Genomic DNA, 21,059 nt, shown 5'->3' with positions numbered 1-21,059 from the left:
AGATGGTTATTACACATAAAATATTTACTGTGGATCATCAATACTAATCAGTAGCTATTAGGATCATGGTTTTTAAAGACAAATAGAGCTCAGAGTGACAATCAGGAATACAAAACACAAATTTCTGAGTAACTGAATGATAATCATGATAAAAGGAGTGTAAAGCTAATGAGACTGAAACAGATCCATCAAAGCTCAGAGGTCTGACAAAGTGTCAAGTGAAGAGGTTTTGACCTTCTTAACCTTTCCAGTGTCACCTTCCTTGAGGGTTAAGATAATTGTCGGGTTTTACTGTCCAAGGAAAGTGACAAGTCCCAAGGTGCTAACAGGGTTGTGATTAACAGGAGTTTTCATTCCTTTGCGGGACCTTAACGCGCCACTTGAGAACCTCTTGAGATGTCACAAATTTACGCCTCTGGTTTAGCCGTTATAGCAGGTCAAGTTCCGATGATGTCTCAGGTCCAGGTCTCAGCTGTCTGCTGGTCTCTACACTAAGTCTTACACATAACAAGACAGGACAACTGTCTGTGGGAGAGCTTTTTTTATGCACATGAATGATAAACATTAGCATGATATCCTGACCTCTCCATGATCAAACATTTGAAAGAACGTCTTCACTTAAGGTGATTTACATTCTAAATGTCAAAAGTTAAAATCTGATCGGATTATGGTGTTTTTGTGCTGTTGTTGTGAGAGGAATGATTTTGGTCTTATAGCTGTCCATCAAATAAAGCTACAACCTGCAGCTGCTTAGTTAGCTTAGCAGCTAAAGATTTTGCTTGCTAGCCTAGTTGTGGTTAGCCATGCTGAACCAGGCGACCTAAAGGTTTCACTCCATGCTCACCATGCAACAATTAGTCTCTGGTAATTTCATGAATTGCCTAATCAAGGCCCAATCTTGCAGAGGGGCCCCTTAGATGAATTTATTATTTCAGTGTAAATACATTGTGCTTATAATGTGTCTTTTTTCGGTCTCACAGCACTAGATTTACACAAGATTTCTCACTTAAACATGAAATACACTTTATATGTTTGTCTTTTGTCTGTCCTTACATCCTTGTAATGAAACTTGATTTGATATCAGTCATATTTTTAGCAGCTGGAATGACAGATGAACTTGACCTTGATGTGCAGTGCAAAGGGGTTGATCCTGTCCAGAAGTGTTGAGAGGAATGTAGCTGTCGCCATCCTTCAGCGTGACAATGAGGTGTAACTCGACCCATCTTTCTTGCTAGCCATTGTCTCCTTTCCTTTTGTCCTTGAGGACAAAGATATCTTGTTGACATTAACACCAAGTGCTGCTTGTTTGATTTAGCTGCACAGAGAGGTACTTTTGGATCTGTGGGTTAAACACATGCTCTGCCTGTACTCTGCATGTGTAAAACGAAAATTGCATATAGGCTATGTATTAAATATTTATACTGTTTCTGTGGTAGTTGTACAAATAACCTTTGAAAATAGTAACTACAATAAGGAGGGAATACAACTGAGAGAGTCAAATGAAGTATAATTTTCTGTTTGTAAGAGAAGCCGGTGGTGAAGACATGTGGAACAGATCAGGTTTTGGGTGGTGATCAGGCAGCTACACACCGAGGGGTATGCAGTGGCAAAGTCCCATATATATATATATAATCTGTAATCTGTATCAGATGATGCAGTGGAGTAAAAAGTACAATATTTCCTTCTGAAAAGAGTAGAAGTACAAAGAAGCACAAATTGGAAATACTCAAATAAAGTACAAATACTTGGGTGTTCACCTCAACAACAAACTGGACTGGACAAACACAGGTGACCTGCACAGGAAGGGCCAAAGTCATCTGCAACTGCTCCTTTGCAGTATGTAGCACACTGTAAAAACATTTTATGACTCTGTGGTGGCGTCTGCATTGTTTTTTTTTTTTTTTACACAGTGGTCTGCTGGGGTCAGGAGAGCTGGCTCTGTCCTGGACTGCCCTCTGCACACCATCGAAGGGGTGGGTGAGAGGACGATGGACAACCCATCCCACCCCCTGTATGAGGCAGCGGGGGGCTGAAGCAGCTCCTTCAGAAACAGACTGCTGCATCCAGTGTGCAAGAAAGAAACTGCCACAGGTCCTTCATCCCAACAGCTGTCAGACTGTTTAACTCCAGCATCATGTAATGTAGCTCTGTGTTGAAGCTGTCTTTCTTAATTCTACATCTTAAACCCACTTTATTTTGCATGACTGTTATCAATGCTAATATATGATCACATTATCCATTTCATCCTGTGCAGTTTTTAAGATGTGTATTTTTCTCCTCAACTGTTTAATAACACTTTTTATTATCCATATTGGTAACAGTATTTTTATAAACTGTATATATTGTGCATTTACATAGACTTCAATGTCCTTTCTATGCAACAATATTTTCTCAAGTGCAATACAACATATGACATTAGTAGTTTTTCTCATAAGAATCCTGGCAATACTACTTTCTATGGCAGGAGGATTTTTATGGCATTTCCTATTTTTATAATCTGTACATAATGTACATAGTTGTTTTTCTATTCTGTATACTTTTTTCCTGACCCTTCTGTGCCACAGTTTTTTGCTTTTTTTAATACTTGCTGCCTGTAACGACTTAATGAATTTCCCCACTGTGGGATCAATAATGTCTTATTTTATGTACCTCAAAATTATACTTAATGGAGCAGTGTGTAGGATTTAGGGGCCTCTATTGGCAGAAATGGAATATGATCATTGTTATGTTTGCATTAGTCTATCATTACCTGAAAATATGAATCGTTACGTTAGAATGAGCTCTTTATATCTACAGAGGGAGCAGGTCTTCTGTTCTGCTCATGTTTCCACGGTAACCCACAACAGACAAACCAAACGCTCCTATCAGATTTTTCAGAAGTTTTGCAGCCACCATAGGCTCTCCTTCATTCTTGTTGAAGGAGGGGTGAGAAGAAGAAGAATCAGAGGGACAATCCCCTTTATTTGTCACACAACATACACGCGAACACGCTGTGCAATTGGTGAAATTTGTCCTCCGTGTTTAACCCATCCTGGTCGTCCTTCCTCTGCGACGGACCACGAGCAGTGGGCTGCAGGGGACCCAGTTTCCTTTGACACCATTGGTCAGGTGGTGATCTTGCATGTTTTTAGTGTTTCTTTTTTCTTTTCTTTTTTTAAGGAGGATACCCCAGGTGAACACGGGGTACAGAAAGGCCCCTTTTCCTCGAGCAGCAGGCACCGAAGGCATGGTGGAGGACGTGTCCCTGGAGCCCACAGCAGGGATCGAACCCGGGACCTTCTAGCTATGAGGGGACAGTGTTTCCACCGTGCCACCATCCGAGGGTTATTCAGTTGGTTGAAAGCTGCAACCTCTTGCACACTGGACCTTTATGTACAGTAGCTGAGGAAATGTTCTTAGTCAGCTTTTCACCACTGCATGTAGATAAAGTTATCTGTGGTTTCAGAGGTAGAGATTTACTCTGGATTAAAAATGTAATTCTTGTGCAATCCAAATCCTAAAATAATTAATCAAAAAATACTCATCATCATCATTTGGTGAAGCGTAAACCATGATTTTTCAGGTGTATTACTCCACTGTGTCAGTTACACTGAGGCTTATTCTTGCTTTGATTTTCATACAGCTGCAACAGTTCAAGATTCACACTGGAACAACTCCTTTAAGAAATGCCCACATCTTGTTTATTTAACCAGCTTTATTTTACATTAAATCAGGCTATAGAGTTAACTGCATCACACTCATCATTGAACAGATCATCAGTGTTGTCAGACATAATTCTACTCGAGTCAAGTTAATCATTGTGATAATAATCATCAGTGTATAAGTGCAACATACAGAGGAATAATCTACCAAAGGCTGACGGAGGAAGTAGCCATCAGCGAAGGTTTGTGCCCTTCAGAATTCTTTTAAAGACTCTTCAACATCAGAGTCCAAATTAAACAACTCCCGCTTCCTCTCAATGTCACGCACCCCCAAACACTTGAGAAAAGGAATTACCCGAGCAAACTGACATACACCAGAATGTTTTCAAGCACTGAAACCGACATGCTTTGGTAATTCTCTATCACGATTTACCTTGTGCCAAACGCAACATGGCATCAGCCAGCACACTCAAAACAAGGAAGCTACGAAGCAAAACGTTTCCTTGGTGTGTGCCGGAGGAGTCGGGGGTTCATTTGGAGCTCTGGGGCCCTCTTCAGCTCCCATTCAAACCTTATGGAACATAGTCATCAGGCCCTTTTTCCAGCATCAATACACATTCAGGCAAAACAACAGATGACCTCTTTCAAAACCTCCACATTAAAGTCCTGACAAAAACATGTATGTGCCTGGTTATACAGCTTCTACTGTCGTTTGTTCGTACCCGTCCATTCTCTTACAGCTGAGACTGGTCATCTAGAGAGGTATTGAGTAACTATAAGCTTCTGAGGAAATAGAGAAAAAACAAGCCCTTCAGTGCTTCCAAACATGCAGGAATGTTGTGACAGCTAACAGCTTCCTGTTACTTGATCAGAGACATCAGAAAATGGACAGTTTATTCCATGCCAACCCAATTTCAGAATATTTAGCTTAATATTTAAAAATACTAGGCCTCTGGATAATTTACTGATTATGCTCAATAACGACATAAATAAGACATAAATATAGCTGGCTCCAGGCCAGATTCAGTAACTGGATTCACACAGATTGAACATAAACACAGTTCTGCTTGAAGGCCTCTCTTTGCTGTTTTTAGCCTCTGATGCCAATATTGATAATAGCTGATTTATGTTCATAAACCTGTCCCTTAAATTTGAAGACTTTGGTCAAATTAACCACCATCATCTTTAAAAAGAATGGTTCAAAGTGCTCTGCACCGCTTCTCCACTGCATAGCGTACTGTACAGTTTCCAGCCACAGGCTCTGCTTTAGCAAAACTCAGATGCCCCTAGAAGTTAAAGAAACTAAGTCTAGAGTATTTACAAGGCATGTAACACCCACAGCTCCATCCAGCCTCATAATGTATGTCTGAGAACTGCGGTCCATCCCTGTTTGGAGGGCCAAGTGGGAGAGTTTTACCACAAGTGTCACGGGAAGTGTATACTTTGCTTTGACTTTGCACACCTCCGAGCACTTGCGTTGTCGTACACAGCAAACACGACAACGAACGTTCTATGCAGGTTAAGAGAAATGCTAGGAATAAACTACTCTCCGACGCCACGTCTGGTCTGGAGTGTCAGTAGTAAGCAGCTAACATCTCTACGACAGACACACTGGACGACCGCGTGCAGCAGTGTATGCTGGTGTGCCACATGGTGGGGGGGCCGCCCACCGTCTGGCCAGGGACAGATGAAAGATGAAGACTTCCATACATGTGTGCGTGAGATCGACGCACGTCTGAATGGCAGGAAATGCAGAATGATGACTCAACCCAACCGCCTGCATTTGGAATGAATGGAGGATGATATGTTAGGAAGCTTAGTGTCTGATCACCGTCACCTTTACGTCTCTACGTTCTGTCTTTCTCCTGCTCTGCATGGACATGGCAGATGGAAATGTTGTGGCTGCAAAGTGAATGATTTGAGCACAGTCCACTCTCCTCAGGAGTCTCTTAGGTCTCTGGGTTGGGCGTGGCCAGCAGCGGCACATTGTCCCTCCTCCTCCTGCCCAGCGGGGGGCGTCTGTACTGCTCCCCGTCGGCCAGCGTCTGGGGCAGCGGCTTCCTCTTGCTTTCGGGCAGCAGCAGGATGGACAGCACGGCCAGCAGGGCCAGAGAGGAGTAGACCACGTGGTGCAGGAAGTAACCGTAGTGGTTCCTCAGGTCCATGAGCGGGGAGCTGAGGCGGCCCACGCAGCCGAGGGCGAGCACTGTGCCCACACCGCTGCCCCTGTAGACACACCATGACTTCAGATCTAAAGACATATATGCTGGGATTTTTAAATTCAGCACCCCCTGCCTCAAAGGCAAAACTCCTAACCTTTGATTACAAGTGAAATAACATCTGTGCACTTCTTATTGCTATCTTATTTAATTGATGTAGAATGTGTACAAATGTTTAAGCTGCTGCTGCTTTGCCTACATCTGCTATATGTATTTCTTTAAAGGAATAGATCAACATTTTGAGAAATACGCTTATTGACTTTTTAGCCGCGAGTTAAATGAAAAATCTGACATCGCTTTCATGATGGTCCGTAAAATCACTAATTAACATGTCATTTCTTGTTTGTTTGATCTGTAAAAAAAAAAAAAAACAGAGTGAAAACAGCAGATTTTTTTAACCTTGGTCCAGAGCCAGGCTAGCTGCTTTCCTCCTGTTTCCTGACTTTATGCTAAGTAGCTGTAGCAGCTGTAGCTGTAGTAGTTTGCTGTAGCTTCATATTTAGCACAGATTGGTTGAGAGCAGTATTGATCTTCTTATCAAACGCTCGGCAGGAAAGTGATTACACATATTTCCAAAAATGTCACTTTCATTTGAATTAGCATGAATTTGAGAAATAGCAGCTGATAGGCAGCACTATAAATGAGGTGAAATTCCCTCATCGTGAGACATTTTAATCCTTCATCTCCAATGGTCATGCAGTTTCTTCAGATGTCAGAAAACTTCTCTTCATTACTAAAAGATATCGACAGAAATTTGCCCTCTCCTCCCTCACGATTTACTGAATTTTTCATGTCCTGATTCATTTCAGCCGCACACGTGGACTGAACAGGCTCTTTCTGACTGAAAAAAACATTAACATGTCTACGTCTGAGTACATTTTCACTGAGCTAAAAGAAGAGGAGAGACTAATTTGACATTTGAGATCAGTTTTTCGACTGCAGAGTGCTGCTGTTACCTGATGATGGTGGGCATGATCTCTGCAGTGAAGAGGATGCAGAGGGAGGCGGTGGCCTGGGAGGAGAAGAGACCCAGCACTGAGAAGACTGTGATGGCCGTCTCACTGAGGTCTAGGGGGAGGAGGAGGAGGGACAAATATCAGCACTTATGGATTACCTTGATGAGGTGCAGCTTTTCTGTTTCTCGCTCTCTGACGTGACATGATGATGCCCTGTTGATCTGAACTGATTTCTGATTCAGAACACTGAATCAGTCTACCTCATCCTTTCCCTGAAACTTCTATCACTGACAGCAGACAGAGCGAGCAGTGAGTAGCCTCTCAGAGGAGGTCAGTGCTCCTGCCCCCTCAGCTTTTGATGCCTGATTAAAGCACAGCACCTGACACAGCTTTGACTTTGCTGCCACTGCAGTGTCCTACATAAACTGACTGTCATTCTCATTTTCAGCCACAAGAGGGGGACTGAGACTGAGGCAATGGTCAGTGTGTTTCCACACCATGTTGTGGAGAGACAAAGACGCCTTAGACATACTTTTCCATGCACAAAGCTGACTGGTTTTCCTTTCATAATGCATGAGGCTCCACATGAAGTCAGTGGTGTACAGATGATCTAATGTGACCACAAATCTCAGCTTAACATCAAATAATCAAACTTTTACCTTCATTCCAGTTTGGATTTGAGAAAGCAAGGCCTTTAATCCTAATACAAGCCTCACATAATGATTTGCCAACAACAGGGGGGTTGGCAAAGACTATTAATAGCTTTCTTTATCGGACTCTAGATTTATTTGAGAAAGCAAATATCCTGCTGTCAACTAAAGCCTGCTTACACTCCATGAGTCCCAGGAGGATCAAAGAGGCCAGCCCCGTCATTGTCATGGAGAGGAGCAGGATGCCACGGCGACCGCACCTGTCTACTGTCACCCAGAGCAACAGCCAGGCGCCGCCCCCCGCACACACAGACAGCAGATATGTCCAATAGAAGCTGGGGGCCGTGCCTCTGACGTCACCTCGGAAAGAGCTGTAACAGTGACTAATGCCATGAGAGATGAATCTGAGAGAGGAAGGGCAGAAAAACAAAGAGTAAGCAGTCATATGTTTCCAAACAGGTTTTAAATAGAACAGCGGTCCAGAGAGGAAGAACATTATAAGAAGCATGATGAAATCTGAGACCGCAGCTGCAACCGGCTCCGTGAAAAAAGTGCTACGCCGACGGAAAGGACCGTCTCGAAGGTGCAGCATTGCTGAATTAAAGTCAAGAGCGTGGGATGACTTACGAGGTGAAGCCGAGCACGCACATGTTCTTCCAGATGTTCCTGCTGTGGAAGAGCTCGGGGAAGGACAGGTGGGGGTGTGAGGAGGGGGCCGGCTCTGAATCCAGCTCTGCAGCAAGCAGACAAAGACCAAACAGGCATCGTCTTTTCAAGTCAAGTTCAACGATGGGGGGCCTGACGCACTTTCTCTTTCAATCAATAGCTCATTGTCAATTTATTTCATCTGAAGAGAGACTGGAGGACACAAGCTAAATCAATGTGTTACAGGTCTTACCGGTCAAATACAGGTAGTTTATTAACCATTTACAGTACTTGAGCTGTGTCAGATTTAAATAATTTAGTAACAAATAATCAATAATTGATTTAGAACACATTGTAACATTTAGACATAAAAGCCTGTTTCCAAAAAAGTTGGGAAGGTGTGTAAAACGTAAATAATGGAGAGACAGAATGTGATGATTTGCAAAACACTGAAACCCCATCTTTAACTGATAATAGCACAAGCATAAATTTCACTGTTTTTTGACAATTCCATCCTCATTTAGAATTTGATGCCAGCAACATGTTTCAGAAAGAAACACCTGGTGGAACGTCTTCTCACAGTTCTTTGGAAATCACGTTAAAATGTTTGGTGAAACATAAAATATGACACGGGAGACCCCGAACTGTCGAGCAGCTGAAATCGTTCATCCAGCAAGAATGAGAAAATGTTCCCCTTTGAAAATTGCAGCAGTCGGTCTCCTCAGTGCCCAGACGAGCGATGGTAAAAGAAGAGGTGATGCAACAGTGCTAAACATGAACTTTTTTGAAACGTGTTGCTGGCATCAAATTCTAAATGAGGGTTGAATTTTAAGTAGAGAAAATGTAAATTCGTCTGATGAACTGATATTTCAGACATCCACCACAGAAAATATCACATTAGTCCTGTGAGACATGATTAAATATAATGCATATCAATATGCTTTGTATCTATGATTGGTGTTAACCCCTAAAATCCCAAACAAGTCTGTGAAGATCTACTTGTTCATCCATAACCCTTGAGACATGAAATATTTATTTGGTTTCCGACTTTAATACTTTTTTACATGACGGGTTTTAATAATATCAGAAGAAGAGGGAAGAAATGGTTGATTTTCCAATTATTACTGTTATTTTCATACATACAGCAATATCCCTCCTTCCTGAGTCCAGCAAACATCCAGTTCACATTTGAAGCTGGAGGTCATTATCCTCCATTATTATTCCATTTTCATGCAGGAAGCATGTGTGTTTAATAAATCATGAACGATAACTGAGCATCATTACCTGCTCTTGGTAGCGGTGTGTGATAGGTACTCATGTTTTGAAATGCACTGAAATAAATAAGCCATTAGTAAAACGGGCTTCATTAACTGAAAGTCCATTCAACGCAGCAGTGATGGAAAGGCGCGAATAAGAAGGGAAACCTGTGTGTACACACACACCTGTGAAGCTCTCATCGTCCCTCACATCTCTGTTGGAGTTTCGTCTCTCGCTGAAGGAGTTCATGTCAGCACATCTCTCTGACAGAAGGAGCCAGCGAGGAGACTCTGGAAATACCCCAGGAATGCTGCAGGAGAGCAAAGACAAATTCTAAATCCACTCTTTGATCTTTGCTGACCTTTATTAACGCCCAAAACACCTCAGATGCATTCAGATTTTGTTGCTGTAAACCAGATTTGCTCCTTCTGCATGGAAAATATCCAATGTAGGTCACAGAGTAGCAGAATTTTTTATTTCTTAATCCATCTTTTTCTCCACTCTTATTAAAAACCTGCAATTCACTGCCAGTAATCATCTGCTAATCTCTATTAATTTGGTTTGGAAACTGCAATGAAAGCTTATCTTGTAACAGGTCTGAAAGGAACGGGCAACCTTAAACAAAGTAGCCCTAATGCATTCTGACATGAGCTAAAAGGCTCAGTGCGACAAGGGGATTGAGATCAATACAATTCAACAAAGCTTTCAGCAAATCAGCTGGCATCAAGGCACTTTATCAAAAGACTATCAGGTTTCTTCATTCTCATGTCTCTCAGAAAAATAAACACACGTGCATACTGACACAGGAAAGAAATCTAATATATCTAATGTTCAGTTATCTAAATATGAAAAGAAAATGCTCACACGTGGGCATGCAAACAAATACTCGTACCCGTAACTGAGGAAGAGTGTTAGCGGGGCGGCGCCGGCTCCCAGCAGGCCCCTCCAGGACTGGCAGCCCAGGGCGACGGCCAGCAGCAGCAGCTCCCCGGCTACAGTCATCAGGCCAGCCAGCATGGTCCCCAGCAGCCTCAGAGATGGCTCACACAGCTCCAGACCTGGCAGACAAACACAGCATCAGCAAATCCACGCTGACCACCATGAATCACTGCATAAAGAAGCAAGCGACAGGGGCAAAGCAACTGAATTTCCTCAGCTGCCCCTCATCTCAACTCTATGCTCCTTTACTTGTAGTTTTTAGCACAACAACTCTTGGTAACACTTTACTTGAAGGTACCATCATAAGAGTGACATGACATTGTCATAAGAGTGACATGACACAGTCATAAACATGTCATAAACATTATGTGAATGTCATTAAACGTTTATGACTGTTGTCATTAAGTGTCATTCGATTTGGTAATGACAAGTTGACATTATTTTGGTTGTCTTCATTATGACAACTTGACATTAATCAAGGTGACATAACCAGAATTTGTCTTTGTCATGACAAGTTGACATTAAATTTGTTTGTGATGTCATTATTTTGACAACATGGCATTATTCAAAGTGACATTACTAGAAAATGTCTCTGTCACGACAACCTGACATTAACGAAATATCATGAAGGATAAACTGACTGTCATGACATCATTATGACAATGTAATGAAGAAATTCTTTGACTTAAAGTAAAGTGGTAGCATTTTGTGATCTGTCATTATCATAGCATGATGGATAAACTGACTGTCATGACAGTCAGTTTTTGTTATTCTGTCAAACATCAATGACCAAGTGCTAGAATTGGTCTTTAACCTTGCACAGCATTTTTCTATTTTCTAGTAATGTCACTTTGAATAATGTCACGTTGTCATAATAATGACATCACAAACAAATTTAATGTCAAGTTGTCATGACAAAGACAAATTCTGGTTATGTCACCTTGATTAATGTCAAGTTGTCATAATGAAGACAACCAAAATAATGTCAACTTGTCATTACCAAATCGAATGACACTTAATGACAACAGTCATAAACGTTTAATGACACTGACATAATGTTTATGACATGTTTATGACTGTGTCACGTCACTCTTATGACGGTACCTTCAAGTTAAGTGTTACCCAACTCTTTGATGGATTGACATGAATTTTCTTCCAGCTAAACAAGCTTCAAACATCAGTCCTTCAAATGTCAGACTACTCACGAGTGATGTACAGAGTGAGGTAGACTCCCGCACTGGCTGCTGCCAGACAGAAGCGCATGACGATGAAGATGGAGGGGTACGGAGAGACACACACCAGCACCCCAAACACCACCGACAGGGTCAGGGAGGTCAGCAGAGTCTTGGATCTGCCCAGCCTGCAGAGATACAGACAAGAAAAGCGCTCACACTTTCACTTTCAACTCCGTCAACTTACTCAGAGTCCCACTGAATCCAAACTCCTGAAGAGAGTTCACGCTGTGCAGCAGTAACACTGTTATTACTGCCGTGTACTGTGACACTTGTGGGCAATTTGTATGTGAATGTGGATGTGTGATTTAAGAGATGACATAAGATAAGACAAGACTTTATTGATCCCACACTGGGGAAATTCTCTTTTTACGATAGCACACTAAAAAGGAGAGGTGGAAAACAGAACAATGGAACAAATATACAATAAAAAAGATCCAAATTAAAACTACAGAGGCTGTGTACATGATATACAAATAAGTTAAAAAAATATCAACTTGTGAAGAATAGCTCAGTTTCACGGTAAAATAATAAAAATACAGTGTTTCTGCACACACATATATAGCACGGGATCATTTGCACAATGGATATTAGCATGTGATAACATAAATAATGGAGCAGTGCAATGGAGTAGTGCAGTGCAGTGAAAATGATTTGGTTATAGCTCTTGCTAATAAAATAGAGCTGGCAATGAAAGCTTGCTCTCAAATATGGAGGCTTTGGCAGAGTATTTATTAATGATGATTAAATGTAGTGTACTCCAGAGAGAGAGATGGAATGTGCTCATGTGGATGAGAGAGGGGGAGCATGCGGGTATGAACAGAAGTATAGATGTGATGCACAAACTTTCTAAGCTTTGTGAGTCAAACTGGTCCTCTGAGTTAAAAAATCTTGTCGCGTTGTTTCCAAAAATGGTCACAAAGTGCCACTGAATGCTCGCAGTCTCCAGCCCTGAAAACGCATCTTGGAGGCAGATCAACTGTGAAGCACTAACTGATCACTAAACGTGATGATTGGCCAATTTTCAGCTGCATGCATGTGCAGCAGTTTTGTTTCCAACTTGCAGACTAGCACCGTTCCCTCTTCCTCTCTGCACGTTCCCAGGAGGCGGCATCGATTCAGTAGTCTTAACAAACAGATGCTGTGCTCCATTGGTCAACAAATTAATGAAGGCTGTTGGCTGATTAAATTTGAGTCATCTCCCTCGCAATCCCCCCAAAACTACGGCTTCCCCCGTGTGATTTTCAGACACAGGCTGGGTCCATGTAATTATCTGAGGTGCCTAATGCACAGTGCTGAGCATGAGGTCCTCAGATCCAGCTAAATAAAGCCTCTAACATTAACATGTATGCCACGCGTTGTTTATGTGTGATACTTTCTCTGTGCTATATTCTTTGGTTTATCTGTTGCAAAGTATTACAGCAAGTGCAACTGTATTTCCTGCACAAACACATCTCATACTGTGATAAAAGCACAATAAAACGGCGTTTGGGCTGCTTGATATTAAATCTCTCTCACTTTCAGCTGGAGGCCACCAGATAGAGGAGGAAATCTAAAGCTCCTTTCATGTCCACATCAACATTCAGACTACTTGTGTTGTGTGTGTGTGTGTGTGTGTGTGTGTGTGTGTGTGTGTGTGTGTGTGTGTGTGTGTGTGTGTGTGTGTGTGTGTGTGTGTATGTGTGTGTGTGTGTGTGTGTTCAGGTCTGTGTGTTGTATGAAGGGTTGTGCAGTAGTGAAACTGCAAAGTGAGGACAAAACAAGGAACAACGTGCTTTAACAGCACAGACGTCTGAGGACAGATGGACTGAGTTGTACTAAAACGTGTGTGTGTGTGTGTTCATGTAATACTCATAAATCTGTTAACACAGTCACATTCTGGGGACAAAAAGCAAGTCCCCATTGCATAAATCATTAAAATAAAGGGTTAAGGCTTAGTTAGGGTTAGTGTATGTATTACCTGTCAGCGGCATAGCCCAGGCCCAGACAGCCAGTCAGGACGCCCAGGATGAAACACACCTCCTCCACTGGGACCAGCCAGTACTGACCACACACCAGATCCCACTGGACAGCACACACACACAAGAGGGAGGGGGAGAGGTCTGTCAGTTATTATCTGCTCAGGTCAGTAGAGCAACGTGCATGTCAGCGAACAGGCAGCCACCGGGTCGACAGCAGCAGACGCACATCAGGAGCTGTTCGTAACGTTTTATTCATATTCTAAGCAACTATACTGAATGATGTGTGACACCTGTTCTGTATATGCACACATAAGGCAAGACAAAGACAAACAAGACAAGACAAACAATGGCAAACTGGTTGATTAACAGCAAACTCATTAAGGACACTAGCGTACAGGGAGGAAAGTGGAAAACACACCTAATTTACACCTGGCTGACTTTTTTCAGATCCACCTGTCTGGTCTTGAAGACAGAACAAAGACAAGCGTTCGCTAACAAAGAGAGCTTTTGTGGACGTGGATGATTTCTGATCATTGATAAATAGTGAGGTGTCTTAGGCGGAATGAGACAGCAGAAACCCTTCAGGATCCATCAGAGTCATAATACAAACCCTGGAAGATGTGACCTCATAATGTTAAAGTGTATGTGGTTGTGATAGCCAGAGGACAGTGGGTGTATTATTAGTGATATTATTAGTAGTACTGGCAGCTGTAGCAGTAATAGTAGTTATACACCAAAAGGACTGTCTGGTCATGTGCATGTACTGAGTGCATTCAAAACAAATGCCTGTGTGATTGTACATAACGGGGCATGCACACGAAAAGTCAGCATGTCTGTCACAAAAAAAAAAAAAACTACAGAAAAATAACGACAGATATCTGCTCTCAGGTCTGAGTTTTAATCACATTAAGCCGACCCACTGATTTGCATTAACAGCTGAGCTCTGCGAATGTCGCTGTCTGCCGGCCCGCTGAAAGCAAAATGATTTTAATGATCTAGAGAGGGAGAGAGAGCAGAGGGCCGGCGATAAAAAGGCCTTGCATAATTGGAGCCCGTGCACGGAAACATAAAAGCCTGTCACATAATATCAGCTGTCCTGTCGCTGAGGCACAGAGCCGTAACAGTGCACACTAGTCGGGGAAAGGGCAGCATAGCAACCCATCGCACTCATGCGGGTGGAATGCTTTAGACAACAGGAGGAGAGAAAATGAACACAAACCAGTCTGTGAACTCCCCTGACTGGTTTTGAGAATGAGGCTCAGGCACAGTGTGCGACTCTGGGAGGGACTGAAACCTGCATCCATTTCCCCCTTTTCCATCCATTTTCTATGCCACTTATCCCTTTCGGGGTCGCGGGAGCCTATCTCGGCTGTCGGCGGGGTACACCCTGGACCGGTCACCAGCCGATCGCAGGGCACAAACACACAACCATTCACACTCACACCTAGGGGCAATTTAGAGTCACCAATCAACACCTAATGAGCATGTTTTTGGTCTGTGGGAGGAGGCCAGGGTACCCGGGGAGAGCCCACCAGGTGTCAGCCAGGTGTTCCCGCATGCACGGGAAGAACATACAAACTTCACACAGAAAGGCCCGACCCGGGAATTGAACCGGCGACCTTCTTGCTGTGAGCCACACGCACTACCTGCTCCCCCACCGTGCAGCCCTCCCCCACCGTGCAGCCCTCCCCCACCGTGCAGCCCTCCCCCACCGTGCAGCCCTCCCCCACCGTGCAGCCCTCCCCCTTTTACATCTCTGACTCCAATCATTTCCTTACATCTCTGCAGAGCGATGTCAATACATGTAGTGATGAAGGAAATGTATTGGAAAAAGCATTTGAGAAACTATTGATAAACAAGGTGTTTTGGCTAAACTAGTATATTAATTATCTGACAAATCAATACACTGTGTTATATTGATTCAAATAACATGTAAAAGTAGACTATCTCCATAAAGCAGTCCTGCTTATGGATGTGCAATACAGCCCTCAAGGGCCTCATCCACTCAGATGCGTCTGGTCTAGCTCCACCCGTATAAAACAGGACAACATTTTTGAGAGATGATATATTATCGTCCTACTGACGAACCCTAATGACGTCAGGAAGAAACAAACCAGTCTGTGCATTATGCCGTTGACTGTAGCAGAGATATGTTGAGAGGAGCTTTCCTCTAATGAAGTGACACAGTATTTATTGATCAGTGGCAGAGGAGAAGCTGATCGCAGGCCGTCCTGCTTCCTGCTCATCAGACTGCCAGCTCAGCAAAGCAAAGCGGCACTGGAGAGACATCATCGTGACAGCAAAAAATACTTTCTGAGCTAAATCTGACTTAAGAGCCCACAAATGTCAGCCTCTTTATCTGTCCATGCCACTCTCAGTGCGTAAAGTGAATGAAGGACGGAGGACACTGAAGGCATATATAGCTGCTAGCTGTGGAAGAATGAATTTGCAAGCATGTGCCCGCTAAATGCCTCCCTTGGCAGCCTTTATGTATCCTCAGCTCGCTGCAGTGGTGTGGGTGGATTACCGGCGAACTGCCCTAATACCACAGACCAGAGGGCTGGGTGTGGTTCCCACATCAGTAGGCAGAGAAAGCAAAAAAGCAAACAGACACACAGACCAGAGAGCCTGAGTGGAGAACGGCAAGCAGCTGATGAGGCTCCGTCAAAGACATTAACAAGAGCAGTTCAGTGCTTTTACTATGAAATTCAGCTGTGAAAGGAAATGATCTTCAACACTGGTCAAGTGACACATTAATGCACAAACAAGGCATTTATCTGTCAGCATTAATCACTCTAATATGTACAGACAGAAGCAGGTACAGCCAGAAATGTGAGAATCAGACCTAAATCTGCAACTTCACTGAGAACCACAAGCAACCTGATGAGCTGTCCCTCATCTCGTGCCACGTTCTAAGAACAATGACTGTGTGGTCATGAGCATTAGAGGAAAAGAAACTACCTCAAATTGATGACAAAGGTTTATTTCTCAAACCCGACGATGTTCCTTTTTACAAAGGCATCAAGGCAGGAAGTATGTAAAAGTTGAAAGGTTGGAGAAGCTAAGCTGTGGCCAGGAGTAAAGCAGGATATAGCTAACGAGCTTCCCGTGACCAAAGCATTCAAAGGCGAAGATATTTTGTACCCTGGCGTCCATTCATTTAAGGACACTGTCTCTCTTTGTAGGGCAGTGGGAATCTGGTTGTGAGCGAGGATTGTTCTTCCTTAGTGACATATTCAAGGAAACTTTGACCTTTGAAACATGTCTGAGATATCTCTAAAATCTCTCCCGTGGCCCGTTCAGTTTGGCACAGTGACGTAGGTTAAACACACATTTCAGAATGAGTCACCGGGCATTATCCGACCTTGCTCCACCGCCCTCCTGTCGTGGCTGACAAGCTGCTTTTTGAATGTTTGTATTTTTAAAAGTGTTGCAGCAGACACGGAGATACGTGTTCTTCCTTCTCAAAGACTTACGCCTACATTACCCACATTGGACAACCTGCTAGTAGCAGCTAATGTAGCCTCTAGCCTCAAGCAGAGCTGTGGAGCAGGCTACAGAGGTCTGATGAACTCACTTCTTTTCCAAAAGCCAGATTTTTTTTCATTTTTTACAAGTACAGCCACAACCAGGCTGGAGGCAGTTTGTCAGACTTTGTGCAGCTCCCTCTGGAGCCACAAAAGGCTTTATACAACTCTTTCACATACGCAGTAGTACTCCACAGACCTGTGAACAGACTTTGATGTGTAAAAAAAAAACCAGATGTGCAGCTCCATTTCTGAATGGGTGCGTGTGCATCACCTTACCCTCCATCCATCACAACCCTGAACATTGCTGGCACATCTGAGGAAAAGTGAAACAGCATTTCCACTTCGATGAAAAAATACTCACGTGCAACCTACAACCAGCTAGCTAGAGGAGAAAACAGACAACTCTCAGTATTTCTGTGGTTATCAGGAACATCGGTACTGTGCACATTCATTCATTATCCTCATCAAACAGCAGGCTGGTGTCAGAGAATTGTGTCAGGGGTCTCCCAAATCTCTGACGTTGGAGTTTTCTTGAAAACACCAACAAGAAAGAGTTTTCACAACAACTCCCGTCCCCACGCAATCACAACAACACTTAACTTAAAAACATGCCCAGTGAGATCCAGGGTGCCACAAGCCCCCAGGAGATGACTTTTTGTGCACCTCATGGTTACAAATATGTGCAGTTTTATTAAAGTTTAGCAGGCACTGCAGAAACGAAGGGTGCATGCTCAGCGAGAACCTCCTATGGATGAGCGCAGGATAAAAAAAGAAAGAAACTTTTCAGCATTTTAAGACCCTAAATCCATACATAAACAAGAAAGCCTTCCCACAGAAAGCCAAAACAATGAACTAGGTCGGGACCATAATTAGAGAGCTGAGGAGGATCCCAGGCCGGAGGTTTACCTCTGTAACGATGTTATTCCTCAGCCCCTCCGTCACGTTGTAGTCCCAGCCGGCCTCGCACTCCTCTGCAACTGTCTGGCTGCCGTTGACGTACTGCTTACACTGGGACAGGCCCCCGCTGTCCCAGGGCCTCTCCCCCTTCTCCCAGGGCAGGGAAGCGTTCAGCACCTCGGGCGATGGCAAGGGTCCCGGCAGGTGGCAGTGGTGGGGCGGGGAGAGGGTGATGAGGGGGTCGGACGAGAGCAGGAAGGCCAGGAAGAGGTTGGGCAGGATGGAGAGAGCGATCAGCACCCTCTGCTTCTTCCTGCCAAGAGCCAGCACCATCACCTCCCCAGTGGGAGGCAGCGAGGGCGGGGCGGGGAGGGAGGAGGAGGAAGGGGCCGGGGAGGAGGGCACAGGTGAGGAGGGGAGGGACGGAGGGGGAGCAGGGCACGGGGAGGGGGAGACAAGTGGGGGAGAGTCCGGGGATGTCATCATTTGGAGGGGTGAAAGGTGGAGGTGTGGGGAGGTTGTAGATGGTTGGAGATGTGGGAGAGCTCTGTGGGAGACAAGAATTACACAGCATTACTTTACAGCTTAAACGCAGGACTGACGTAAACAGAGCGGGAAAGGTTCAAGAATGAGCTTTTTTTCGACCTCTCAGAAGAGGACAACAATAAAATAATGGCTGAATTCAATTTAGCTGCATCAGTTTCAGGGTCCTTAAATGCTCAAATATATGTAATAACATTATCATCTATCATCCGCTGTGACTGTACTTTTCCAGTGTTCACTTCTGACTGTAGCTTCAGCTTCATTAAGGTGGAGCTCAGCGGCTCATGTGTGTTCACCACATGTACCAGCCGTGTGGTTCCTGCCTGCAGGACCACAAGTCACGTGTAATTGGCACTCATATGAAAGTTCCCACTAACATTGCCCTTTGTCAGTGGGTCATTACACAGTGAGACCACAGGATTTTAAACACAGAGTGAAAATCTGTGCAGAAGCACCTCCTGGACGCTGAACCCCACAGGAGCACAATATTTACACAATCTAATTCTGTCCATCTACACCAAACTGGAACAGAAGAGTTTCGTGGAAGTGCAGCAACTCTGAGAGTAAATTTAGTATGCGGATTATAAGATAAAACCTACACTTCAGTGTGGATCCAATGGAAAATGTGTCTCAATTCAGGCGAGAGAAAGAATTTTAACAGGTAGTCGATAGGCTGTGATGATCAGCAGCTGTTCAGCAAGCAAAAATACCAAACCCTCCCTGGTTTCAGCCTCTCAAATGTGAGGATTGGCTGCTTTTCTTTGCCTTACATGAGTGTAAACTGAACATCTTTGACTGTTGTTCAGATGACATCACCTGACGCTTTAGAAAACTCTGATGGTCCTTTTCACCTTTTTCTGACATCGGTTAAGATGACTGTTAGTCGTGGCCATAATTCAAACCAATGATCTTTGACCCAATATTCGTTACTTAACATGTTTTTCAAGTTCTCACACAAAAGACTGAAGGTTTTTATGCAGCATGCAGGTGTCAGCAGCCTTTACGGGTACATATGTAGACAGATTAGTCTAAAAAAGCTGACATAAAACAGCGCAATGATGGGGGCCCTGCCTTCCCTCTCCGTGCTCCCAGCTGAGGGCTGGAATGTGAACAGCCTGTGCTCCCCTCGGCTGCCTCCTCTGTCGGTGCACATGGTGCTCCTCTAGCAGCCAGTGCTGCTGTGTTTTCCTTCTGAAGGGCCAGGAAGTCTTAGAAAAAAGGAGTCCCACAGGGTTACATAAGAGGTGGTACACGAGGAGGGGGGAAAGGACGTGGAGGGAATGTAACAAACGGGGGGCTGACTGGCCACTGTGGAAGATGTGCTAACACTGACATAAAGAGCATTAGGGGGAGATAAAATGACAGAATAGAGGGGGGGGGGGGGGGCCTGACAAGACTCACCTGCCGCGACAGACTGGTTAAACACACGGCTGCTGTTCAGCCGTCTGCCCGGCTTCAAAACCACATGTACAAGCTGCTGTTACTTACCCCTTTAAAACGCTGCTAAATGTGAGTCGTATGTCTACTGTCCGTCGTCAAACATCCACAACATCGCGGGGTGAGAGGGGACGAGATAGTAGTTTCACCGCATTCACCGTATCTCCTCTGCGCCTCGGTGCCAGTCTGCTTTGTCTGCTGCGTGGAGAGACATGTCTGTCCCGGGCAAGTGTTGGAGCCTCGGATAAACACCAGCGCTGCCTGGGACACAAGCAAGGACACCGGACACGCGTTAGCCCCGTTCACAGCTAACACTCCACCACTTCCAGAAGAGGTGATGCCCGCCGCGGATGCTGGACTCCCCGCCTACCGTCGCCGGCTTTTAACGTTATTGCTCGGTCCAAGTTTCTGCCTGCCGACAATACAGAGAATGATAAAATAAGGCGTGTGCGCGTCCGACATCATCTTAAAGGGAAACGCGTCGTCAGTCGGCCGGCCGAGGACAAAGAGCGGCTGGAAAGCTGCAATGAGAGAAGCCTGTTTATAGGGGCGACCTGCTCCACCGGCGGCGGCACGCTTCGGGAAAAGTCGGCTAAGATCGTCAAAGAGACGTCCCCTCGTCTCACTGCTGTCAAAGATCGCGTATGGTGGGAAGATATGTCACTCAACAATAAACAAGATAAGAGAAAAAAGATACAAAGCGAATACTGCTACTTCCTTTATTAACTTCTTTATTGAGCTTTTCAACGACTGGAAGTATTCAACATATACGATGAAAAATGTACAATAAAACAGTAATAAGCATGATATACAAAAACATATACACATACAGAAAAGTGTAACATACAGCACATCTACATAATCATGTGCCCATTTACTGAGTTTAAGTTGGATAACTGTAGTTTAGTATTTAGGGCAGACTGAGTGAGACTGAAGGCTGTTGCGAAAAGATGTGTTTTTATTTTTATTATTTTTATCACAGTAGTCAAACCTACATGAGACAAATGCATGGAAGTGTTTCAGCATCAGCCATGGAAAGAATGGGACAAATCTTTGTGATGTTTCATAAGTGGAAATACGTAGTCGTAATGTCGCTTATATTTTCTTCAAAGGATTTAGGATTAGGATTAGGATTGAATAAGAAAAAAACGA

At 44.0% G+C, this 21,059-nt stretch overlaps 1 protein-coding gene across 1 annotated transcript; it reads right to left on the bottom strand.

Annotated features, from left to right (window-relative positions):
- Positions 1-3,657: 3,657 nt before the first annotated feature.
- slc22a17 (solute carrier family 22 member 17) lies at positions 3,658-20,487 on the bottom strand. The gene is made up of 10 exons (XM_070986198.1): positions 19,959-20,487; positions 17,937-18,474; positions 13,500-13,603; positions 11,513-11,667; positions 10,261-10,426; positions 9,554-9,678; positions 8,094-8,199; positions 7,647-7,870; positions 6,817-6,928; positions 3,658-5,867 (listed from the first exon to the last, which is right to left on the bottom strand). Exons 2-10 carry the CDS (start codon positions 18,411-18,413, stop codon positions 5,591-5,593), a joined length of 1,746 nt encoding a protein of 581 aa, XP_070842299.1. The 5' UTR covers positions 18,414-18,474; positions 19,959-20,487; the 3' UTR covers positions 3,658-5,590.
- Between the last annotated feature and the right edge of the window lie 572 nt (positions 20,488-21,059).

The sequence above is a fragment of the Chaetodon trifascialis genome, chromosome 18 (assembly GCF_039877785.1).
Source record: "Chaetodon trifascialis isolate fChaTrf1 chromosome 18, fChaTrf1.hap1, whole genome shotgun sequence".
NCBI lineage: Eukaryota > Metazoa > Chordata > Actinopteri > Chaetodontiformes > Chaetodontidae > Chaetodon > Chaetodon trifascialis.
Note: the sequence above shows the minus strand (reverse complement) of the source record. Positions and strands in the feature narration are given on the sequence as shown.